Source organism: Mandrillus leucophaeus, unplaced genomic scaffold (assembly GCF_000951045.1).
Source record: "Mandrillus leucophaeus isolate KB7577 unplaced genomic scaffold, Mleu.le_1.0 Scaffold10, whole genome shotgun sequence".
Taxonomy (NCBI): Eukaryota; Metazoa; Chordata; class Mammalia; order Primates; family Cercopithecidae; genus Mandrillus; species Mandrillus leucophaeus.
The window spans coordinates 815232-825831 of NW_012098098.1; the positions used below are offsets into that span (position 1 = coordinate 815232).

At 45.7% G+C, this 10600-nt stretch overlaps 2 protein-coding genes across 2 annotated transcripts in view; both read left to right on the top strand.

Annotated features, from left to right (window-relative positions):
• The window catches only part of MLYCD (malonyl-CoA decarboxylase), a 93591-nt gene that overhangs the window by 75152 nt on the left and 7839 nt on the right, over window positions 1–10600 (top strand). Inside the window, exons 4-6 of the mRNA XM_011972274.1 lie at window positions 5–94; window positions 7325–7437; window positions 8471–8627. Coding sequence (XP_011827664.1) covers window positions 5–94; window positions 7325–7437; window positions 8471–8627 — 360 coding nt within the window. The remainder of the gene's footprint in view (window positions 1–4; window positions 95–7324; window positions 7438–8470; window positions 8628–10600) is intronic.
• OSGIN1 (oxidative stress induced growth inhibitor 1) overlaps window positions 8520–10600 on the top strand; it is a 64108-nt gene continuing 62027 nt past the window's right edge. The window contains exon 1 of the mRNA XM_011970804.1: window positions 8520–8627. The gene's annotated coding sequence lies outside the window, so the exon portion shown is untranslated. The remainder of the gene's footprint in view (window positions 8628–10600) is intronic.

Genomic DNA, 10600 nt, shown 5'->3' on the forward strand with positions numbered 1-10600 from the left:
CAAGCTGGACGGCGGCGTGCGCTTCCTGGTGCAGCTGCGGGCCGACCTGCTCGAGGCTCAGGCCCTTAAGCTGGTGGAGGGGCCGGACGTCCGGGTAAGGGGCCGCCCTCGACCCCCCGGCAGCGCGGACTGGCCGCTCTCCTCGAGTAGTCCTCATTTGCCCCCTCCAAGCCCCACACACCCCACCTTCCCTGCCTGAAACCACGCTCACTTCGCCCGCAGTTACAGCTCGCCAACTCTCCCCTTCCCACGCTGAGTCCTGGCCTCGTCAGAGCACACCCCCACCTCCCTCCAGTCTGTCCTTGAAGTCCTCACTTGTATAGTGTTTACTAAATACTCAGCATTTGGTGGCCTTGAAGGTAACTGTCGCCTCCTGTACCTGATTAGTGTGTGCTCTACAGTCTCTTCTTTAATTGTTGTAGCTGATTAAAGTGTTTCATCTATATGGTATACCTGAACTTGAGCATCAGGCTGAGCATCAGGCAGCCTTCTGAGACCCTGAATAGTGTTTCAGAGGTTAATTGGGCACCCGCTATGTGTGAGACATTGTCCTGAGAAGTCCTGTGAAATACGCAAAGGTAAATAGGACTCAAGGTCACCACCACCACCACTCCGGAGTCTCCATGGCTTCTGGCCTTCTCTGTGCTCCGTGACTTTTGGGAGGACATTTAACACCCTGAGTTCGGTACTTACTGTGATGATTCTGAGTTGACTTGAGGTAATCAGGCATTAGCACAGTTCATTCGTGTTAGATGCAGATACAGACTTTGAGATTTAAATGATTATGACCCGAAAGAAGGCCTAAAGCATATACTCTCCTTTTATATTGTTAGTATTAAATACCGCGAAACACTAGCCTGCCCCCCCACCTTTTTTTTTCTTTTTTTTTGAGATAGGGTCTCACTCTGTTCCCCAGGCTGGAGTACAGTGGTGCTTTCACGGCTCACTGCAGCCTCGACTTCCCCAGGCTCAAGCAGTCTTCCCACCTCAGCCTCCTGAGTAGCTGGAACTACAGGCGCAGGCCACATGCCCGGCTCATTTTTGTTATTTTTTTGTAGAGGGTGCGTTTCACCATTTTGCCCAGGCTTAACCTGCCCTTTTAATTAATGAAAAATGATGTGAATGTTTCAGGAAGTTTTGGACATTCAGAAGTTTGTTATGTACAGTTGGAGTTAAAAAAAAAAAAAATTGAACGATTGAGTGATTATGACCTGACCCATTTAAGAACTCTAATACTGGTTTAATAGTTTCATTTTCATTCCTTCAGTCTTACGTGGGTGATAACACGTATCCCTTTTACAGTAAAGGAGAAGATGCTCAGGTTGTGTGACTTGTCCTTAAATTCAGAGCAAAAAACTCTTGCTGATCACCCGCCCAAATCCAGGGTTCTTTGCCCTGTGCTGTATCACTGTCTTACTGTGTGAGTTAATCAGATGTTTATTAGAAACTTTCTTACCTTTTTTGGCTACTTAGATGCATAAAATCGGGCATAATTAAGTGTGGGATTAATGTCAAGAGTGACAACAGTGGCCATGATTTGATTCCCCATGATAGCTGGTTAATGTACAGTGCTGTTGCTGACGGTCAGGCATCTTTGGCCATAAGATTCTCAGACAGAAAGCCCACAGTTGCTAATTGCATGACATGAAATCACTCAAGAATTCTTACCGTGTTGAATTGTCATGTTCTGGTCTCAAGCCCGGTCTGAATAGCTGAGCTTTTCTGATCCACATTTGTACATAGTACTTGGCAACATATCATCCCCCCAAGTAAGTGATCAGCTCCTGGAAAACTGGGAAACTTGTCTTAAATTTCTTGCATAGCAGAGTGATGAATGAGTCATTGCAATAGATTCCTGGGTGCCGTGGCATGAGACATACTTGACACACTAATCATTCAGCATTTATGTGGAGGTGAGACTGCCCCACACTCTGTCGTAGATTTTTGAGCCTGGAAGGAAGCCACGAAGGGCTGGAAAGGTTTCTGCCCAGCTGGGAGGGTCCTCCTATCAGACATTGGCCAGCTTTGTCCCGCGTTGATTTCTCACATCCAGTCCAATTCTGAATTCCCTGGTTCTGTGAGATGTTGTGGAATACATCCTTTTGTTCTTCCCCACTCAGAAAACTCTTGGTTATCACATCGTTAGGAAGGAACACGACTGAACACACTCATATCCAGACTTGACTGTTGAAAGAAAGGAGCTGGCTCCTGGGAAATACAGAGGCTGTTGAGTCCTCAGACATTCACACATTTCCTTGCTTTTTGACCAAGGCTGTCTATATACATAAGGGAAAAAAAAAAACATTGCATACTATAATATTAGGCCAGAAGTCCTGTGAACCAGAGATATCAAACAGAATGAATAACGGCAGCCTGATCTTTGCCTCTGCATATGGTTAGGACATAATGGCTGCAGGAGCCTTTTTGTGATTGCTTTATTGTGCCCCTTCCGTTTCTTTACCTAGAAACGCCAGCCTTGTATTCAGTGCGTATAACTATTAGTAGCCGAACCTGTTAATTCCCTTCCCCTTCCCTTGTTCTGCGTAGTTTTCCCATACATACACGTATATGTATGTGTGTGTGTGTGTGTATAGAGATGGGTTTTTGTTTTGTTGTTTATGTTTTTTTTAGAGATGGGATCTTGTGTTTCCCAGGCTGGTCTTGAACTTCTGGCCTCAAGCAAGCAATCCTCCAGTCCCAAGTGCTGGGATTATAGATCGGTGTGAGCCCAAGTGTAATTTTTTTTAAATCCCTGTCATTTAAACATTTAAATCAGTCTGAGAATAGAGTTACATTTTTCTGTACATATAAACTGTCAACTGGGATCTGATATTGTAACCTATGTGATCTATTTTTTTATCTGATTTTTTTTTTTTTTTTTAAACAGAGTCTTGCTCTGTTGCCCAGGCTGTAGTGCAGCAGCACAATCTCGGCTCACTGCAACTTCTGCCTCCTGGGTTCAAGTGATTCTCCCACCTCAGTCTCCCGAGTAGCTGGGATTACAGGCACTTGCCAACACTCCTGGCTAATTTTTATATTTTTAGTAAAGACGGAGTTTTGCTGTTGGCCAGGCTGATCTCGAACTCCTGACCTCAGATGATCTGCCCGTCTTGGCCTTCCAAAGTGCTGGAATTACAGGTGTGAACCACTGTGCCCGGCTGTGTTCTTACTTTTTAAAATGTTCTTTTCCTCTGGTCCAAGTGAGTTTGGAGGTTTGTTACCGTGCCTGGATTTGTGGCCACAAAACGTGGAGGAGTTTGTAGCTATGTGTGTCCCTGTGGTTGTGTGGTAGGTGTGGGAATGAGGATGTGATGTGTCTAGGGAGTGGTGGTTTATAGGCTTTTTGTTTTTCTCCAGAGGCCCAGTTGGTTGATGACTTCAGTTTCTTGGAGGTGAAATCCCAGTGAAACCGAGTCAAATCCCCAGTAGAGGGGAAGGTCTGAGCATGGTTCAGCAGTTTGTGGGCACTCAAGGGAGGCTGGCCTTTAATTCGTGGAAAGGGTTCCTGATGGGCGGTTTGGACCTCGGTGGAATGAGAGGTGTTCGAACCTTAACAGAGGCACAGAAACTAGAGAGGGACCTGGTTCCCACTGCCACAGCCACCCGGCCATGCTAGACCCTTGTGTATCCTCTGCCTTTTAGTTAATAGAGTACTCTTTGTTGGATCTAGTAAATTCTGTGCTTAGCTGTGCTAAATGATGCTTATTTTGAGATAGGAAAGTATATCCATGGTATGAAGTGTATACCTGCGGAGTGGAAGCTTATGTGAGTGGGAATTGTCCCCAAGTTTCTCAGCCTCTGCAGTGCTACCCTCATCCATGGCTTTCCACTTCCTTCCCCAACGCAGGGCTTCTGGGCAAGGGAAGGTGACTTTTCTTCCATACCAAAATAAGCAGATCTTGATAGAGCTTCAAAAGAGAGGGAACCATTTTATCTTTTAAAAGGAAAAGTTGGCTGGTCTAAACAGTGTCATACAAGTCAATGGAATTAACAATACAGAATACACAGAGCTGGATGCAGTGGCACGCACCTGTAGTCCCTGCTACTTGCGAGGTTCAGCTGAGCCCGGGAGTTCAGCCTGGCCAACATAGCAAGACCTGCCTCTGGAAAAAAAAAATGCAGCAGCACTCCAGCAGAATACACTGAGAACTGTCGCTACCCTTAGCATCACCAGGATATTCCCAGCAGTTGTGTTTCTCAGTCTTGTATTGGTGATAAATGGTGGCTGAATTAATGCACACACAGTCGCGGAGGCTTCTTTCCCTGGTGGTGTTTGTATCCCGGCAACCTTGCGGCGTGCTGTGGCTCATCCCAGCCTGAACAGCTGCTGCCGGTGTTAGAACTGAGCAACGGAGACTTCTGACCTTTAGCCCAGATTCCCAGTTCTTGTGTACCAGTGTCACATTTTGTAGCTGTCAGGAGCCCAAAATAGAATGAAGAGATTTGTAGGGGAGGAGCTTTCATCAGCCAAACCATTTCTTTCATAATTAATATTGAACTGATAGTAAAACTAGGTATTTTCAGCTTTTTTCCTATCATGAATGTAAGAGAGATGCCGGTGCCTCTTACACAGAGCTCAGCTCATCTGTTCCTAACCTGGGGTACAGAAGTCCTTTTGGCCCCTGGGATAGTCCATAGGTAAGTATCAGAGGAGCCCATGAACCCCAGGAAAACATGTGCCCAATTTTATTAATGTGTTTGCAATGTTCTGGGGACAGGGCCTGTGGTTTTTAACACATACTCAAGAGTGTGAGAGGATCCCAGGAAGATTAAGAGCCGCTGTAGTCAAATGCAGAAAATACAGTTTTATAAAGGGCCATTCCGTGACACCTAGCAAACAGTCTCTCTCATCCTCCCCTCCTGCTACGTACTAATCACCGTTCGTTCCATTTTTCCATCTTTCTCATTTGATATCAATCTATTGGTAAACGCTTTGCGAACCGTAGAAATGAATCAGAAGTGGACCCTGCCTTTATGGAGTTTACAACCAAGTAAAGGAGATTCAGTGATGGAATGTAAAGTTAAAAAGAATTGCAAAGATCGTCTGGTTCAGCCACCTATCCAATGCTTAAGTCCGTTTTCAAACAGCTCTGCTGAGTTCTGTCCACCTGTGCTTGGTGACTTCCAGTGCTGAGGGTCACCGTCTCCCAGGATGACCTCTGTGGACAGCTCCCGCTGTTCAGAAGTTCCTCTTTACACTAAATTGAGTCCATGTCTGACTGTCCATCACTTACACCAGTCGGTCTAGATTTACTTTCCCAGCCCCCATGGGGTCACACGGAACAAATTTGTGGCCTCTTTCATGCCCTAGTGCTTAAACATGTAAAGGGAGATCTCACCTCCTTCCAAAAATGTCTCTGAGCCACCATTCCAAAACCTGCAACTCTTCCCCAGGTGACAAAGTTGTGAGTCCTTTCACCCTTTAACAGGAATTAAAATGTAAAATGATTTTATAAAATTTGGAAGCTGAGGCAGGAGAATCACTTGAACCTGGGAGGCAGAGGTTGCAGTGAGCTGAGATTGCACCACTGCACTCCAGCCTGGGTGACAGAGCAAGACTCCGTCTCTAAAAAAAGAAAAGAAAAGAAAAGAAAATAACTGTTATAAAGCCACTCTTTATAGGTGTTGCCCATTGTGTTCTTCATGTCCCTTATAGAGAGAGTCAGAAGGTCATTCTTTTATCAGACGTCCTGAGATGTTTACTGTTATTTAATAATAATGTTCAGTGGATGTGTTGGTATGTAATTTATGAGTAACAAAGACCCAAAATAGCAGTGATTTGAATATGACAGAAGTGTGTCTCTCATGTGAGTCTGGAGGTCGGCAGCCCAGAGCTGATTCTGCTCTTTGGTGCTCTTGGTGGATCCAGACTTGAATCTTGTCGCTCTGCCCAGAAAAACCTTCATCTCCAAAGCAGCCCAAGATGGCTGCTCCAGTGCCAGCCATCACACCGCCTTCCGGTCTGCAGTGGAAAGGACAAAGAGAAAGATGGGCCAAGGGCTTGCTCCTGCTGTCTTTCCAAGTTCCCCAAAGTGGCTGCAGGAGACCTCTGCTTACCCATCATTGGCCAGAACTCTGTCACATGGCTACCCCCAGCCACAGGGCAGTCTTTATTCTGGACAGCTGTGTCCCTAGCTGAAAAGTGAGGCTTCTGTTAATTTGGAAGAAAAGGATACAGCCATTGGAGAACAACAAGCCGTGGCTGTGCAGGCGACACCGAGACGACGCTGCTCCTGCTCAGGGCCTTCTGTTCTGCTCTTGCTGGAAAAGCTTCAGTGCAAATATATCTTGGGTGGTCGAGTCAATTCACATCATTTTTGGAAGTAGATAAGCTATAATAAAGATATAAATAATTGAAGCAAAATTAAGATAATTTCATCACCTCTGAAATGCATTGGTTGCCAGATATACTATTATGTCCCTCTAAGGTAGATTTAAAATGCTGCCAGTTATGGCGAGGCACAGTGGCTCATGCCTGTAATCCCAGCACTTTGAGAGGCCGAGGCAGGTGGATTGCCTGACCTCGGGAGCTCAAGATCAGCCTGGGCAATATGGCAAAACCCCATTTCTACAAAAGAATACAAAAAAAATTTACCCGGGCGTGGTGGAATTCACCTGTAGTCCCAGCTACTTGGAGGGCTGAGACAGGGGGATCACGTGAGCCCAGGAGGTCAAGGCTGTAGTGAACTGTGTTCGTGCCATTGCACTGCAGCCTGGGTGACAGAGTGAGACCCCATCTCTCAAAAAAAATAATGCTGCCAATTAGACTGTGACCCGCCGTCATTCAAAAGCTGCATCCTGACTTGAGAGATGTTAAAATATGAAAATGTACATCTCTCAGTTGATAAAATAGGGCTCCTGGACCAAGTACTTGGTTTTTTTAAGAAACGTAGGAGTAATGTTTTGACGTATCAAAGAAGGTTCCCAAGAGGATGAGGATAGTGCTGCTGACACCCTTGCTGTCTTAGTTTTCCCTTACAGTGCATCTTTCGTTGTTATGTTAATTCGATACAATTAGTATCCTCACTGTGGTGAACACATTGGAACATATTATTTGATTTAGGCAACTTAGTTCAAATTGAATTGTTTCCATTTGGGGGTCTTACGGACTGAAGTAGTTAAGTCTAAATAGAGTGTTGAATGAAAGCCTGACTTTCATTTTGTTTGAGATAAGAGCCTCCCAGAGGAATCTCGGGAAAAGCTGTTTGGAGAATCGTCTTGCGCAGTTGTCTGCTTGAGCATTTTCATTCCCTGTGCTGGCCACAACACAGAGATGGGCTTGATCTGTTGCCCATTGAAGGCCTGGGCTTGATCTTCTTTTCAGGAAATGAATGGCGTGCTGAAAGGAATGCTCTCAGAATGGTTTTCCTCCGGGTTCCTGAACCTAGAACGGGTCACCTGGCATTCACCGTGTGAAGTGCTTCAGAAAATCAGTGAGTAAGTATTAAGGTTTTCATTTGCTTTGTACATATATGTTTCATGTATGTTTATGCATGTTTTATATTGGCTAAAAGCCGATCTATGTAAATTCACATGTACAGTTTATTTCAAGTCTAATAAAATCCAAACACAGTATTTGCAAATGCTGCGGCCGTCACCACACATGATACTAAGATCATGGAGGAAGGGGAAGGGGCACCGAGAGAAACCGATGCGTCTGTCAGGGACCTGCGTGGGTTCTTATTTATGTCCTCTTATTTAAAGCAAACACACCCATTTTCTCTCTTTCCAAGACCCCATGATTAGAGTTGTAGAAACTCACTGGACCAAGCATTTGCATTCGTAATCAAAACAGCATTTGGCCCACCTGGTGGTTAAGATGTTTCCCTGGGTTAAAATCTCTAAACAAGCTATATCGTGCGTTACCTCCAGGACCCAGTATAACACAGGCTAGCATGTCATGGTGGCCTCACAACCCGGGGCTCTTTGCACGTAGGTGTCTTCACATTACAAGTTGTCCCATGGAATCCAAGGTTTGAAAAGTGTCCTATTTGAAATGTAACCAATTCAAAGGGCTGACAGTGCCTGCTGCCATTTCACGTGCTGAAAACAAAACAGCAGTGGGGTGAGGTTGCTAGAAGACACCAGATGAGCCCCGTGTTTGCAGCACCGACAGGGCTTCACAGAGATCCCGAGGGAAGAGAAGACGCAGTGTTCGACACCAAGCATTTGATTAGGTTTCACCTGAAAATCTGCGTGAATCCTTCCCCGGAGCCTCACAAACTCCTCTTAAAACTGGGGTTAAAATTGGAGCACCATTTTGTGTGTAACATGGTCATTCACTGTAGTTCCTCTCAGTGGGTGCTGTTTCTCATGAAAATGACTTTCCTTGACTCTTCCAGAAGAGTCCATTAAAGCTCTATTTAAAGAACTTGTTTGACTTAGATGAATAGTATGAATAGGAGTCAGCAACCATTACTTAAGTTGTGAATTATGCATTTGTCTTACCTCTTTATAAATTTCGCCGCAGGGCTGAGGCTGTGCATCCTGTAAAAAACTGGATGGACATGAAGCGCCGCGTTGGGCCCTACAGAAGATGTTACTTCTTTTCTCACTGTTCAACTCCTGGGGAGCCCCTGGTCATTTTGCATGTGGCACTGACTGGTGACATCTCCAGCAACATCCAGGTACCTGCGATGGTCAATCAGGGACAAGATAGGCACTCCACAGAGCACAGAGCCCCTTGTGTTTTTGTTTTGTTTTGTTTTGTTTTTACTTGATTTTATCCTCTTTTTTTTTTTTTTTTCCCAAATAAATGGTTTTGGGCTTTTTAATTGGTTAAATAAAATCTCCAGATTTGTAGGTGTAGAGTGTAGAAGTGTAGCGGGAAGACAGTTATGGAGCAAGGAGAGCATTCATCTGGCTGCGTTGATCTTAGGTTGAGATACAGTTAAAGTCTATCACAGAACATGTTTGTGAGGCAGAAAATAATTGTGAAGGGAGAAGAGACGGGATACCTGGTTCATACATGGTTCACCTTCACAGCTTTTGTTAAGTGCCTGTGGGGAGTTTTGAAAGACACTTGATTAGAAAATTGAAAGAGACACATCCCTCATGCCTGATGTGGGCCCAGGACACTCCCGGCGAGTGGAGGTTATGGGACTTGGGGTTGATAGCCCCGTCCTGTGGCAAGCTGCTCTGCTCCTGGATGAGTTTGGCAAGAATGTCTGAAGCGCTCCTGCAGGCCCACGGGGGCAGAAGAACCAGGGACCACATTGCAGGGTCTGGAAACGGGAGTGCTAAAGACAGGTGGCAGGGAGCATGAGACCCCTGGGGCAGCGCAGGTTGCTTAGGCCAGGAGGACAGGAGGGCCTGTTAGGAAGCTAAGTGGATGATGGCCCATCACAAGGTGAGTGCCCTAAGCAGGTGTCCCGCTGAGAAGTTAGAGAAGTTGAGTAGGGCAAATGAACAGACGTTCCTGATCACCAAGGAGAAACGCATTCCCTTACAATGTTTGTGTGTGAAAGAGTCACACTCTAATGTCCTGTTGGTGCGACTAGGGGCCATTCTGACTTCTCTGAGGGCAGTTTGGCAACATGGATGAAAATTCAGAATGTGCATTCCTCCTGGCCTAAAAAGTCCGCTCTTAGGAACTTCTCCTGGGGAGATGCTCAGCCCTGAGAGTCAGATGGCTGTTCCTGCAGCATTGCTGACAGTTTGAAAGGCTGGAGATGATATCCGAGGGCCCATCAGGAGAGAATGGGCTCTAGGAGGGCGGTGTAGACACATGGCGCGGCCTCACGTACGTCGGATATCTGTACATGTGTTTAAATATTGATGTGGGTTTATATTTTGACATGGAAAGCCAGCCTTCACTTACTGTTGAGTAGAAGTTCAGGTTTACACAGTAGCTTGTGTGTGGCATGGTCTTATGAATAATATTAATAAAATCTGTTGAGTATATGCTCTGTGCTTGTCAGTCTGTGAAGCACATTTTGTGTGTTACTGTTCAGAGCATCCTGTGATTTAGGTGGGTTTTTTTTGTATTTTTTGTTTGTTTGTTTGTTTTAAACAGAGTTTCTCTCTTCTTGCCCAGGCTGGAGTGCAATGGTGCTATCTCGGCTCACTGCAACCTCCGCCTCCCAGATACAAGCGATTCTCCTGCCTTAGCCTCCTGAGTAGCTGGGATTACAGGCATGTGCCACCATGCCTGACTAATGTTTTTGTATTTTTAGCAGAGACAGGGTTTCACCATGTTGGCCAGGCTGGTCTCGAACTCCTGACCTCAAGTGATCTGCCCGCCTTGGCCTCCGAAAGTGCTGGGATTATAGGTGTGAGCCACTGCGCCTGGCTGATTTAGGTATTACTATGAGAAAACTGAGGCTTAGGGGAACATCTGTAACTTACCTATGATCATAGAGCAAGTAAGGGTGGAACTGGAATTCAGACCCAGCTCACGTCCTGACTCTGAGGGGAGATGCCTTCCTTATGTGTAAATTGAGCATATGCGTTTGGGCACGTGAGAATGTGTATGGGTGCGCAGTCCTGTGTACATTTGTGTGCATACCGAGAGCCTCTGAGACAGCCTGGAAAGGTGTTTGTCAAAAGGGCAGCAGCAACAGGCATGGGGATTAGATTTTGGAGTAATTTGTTATTTTTT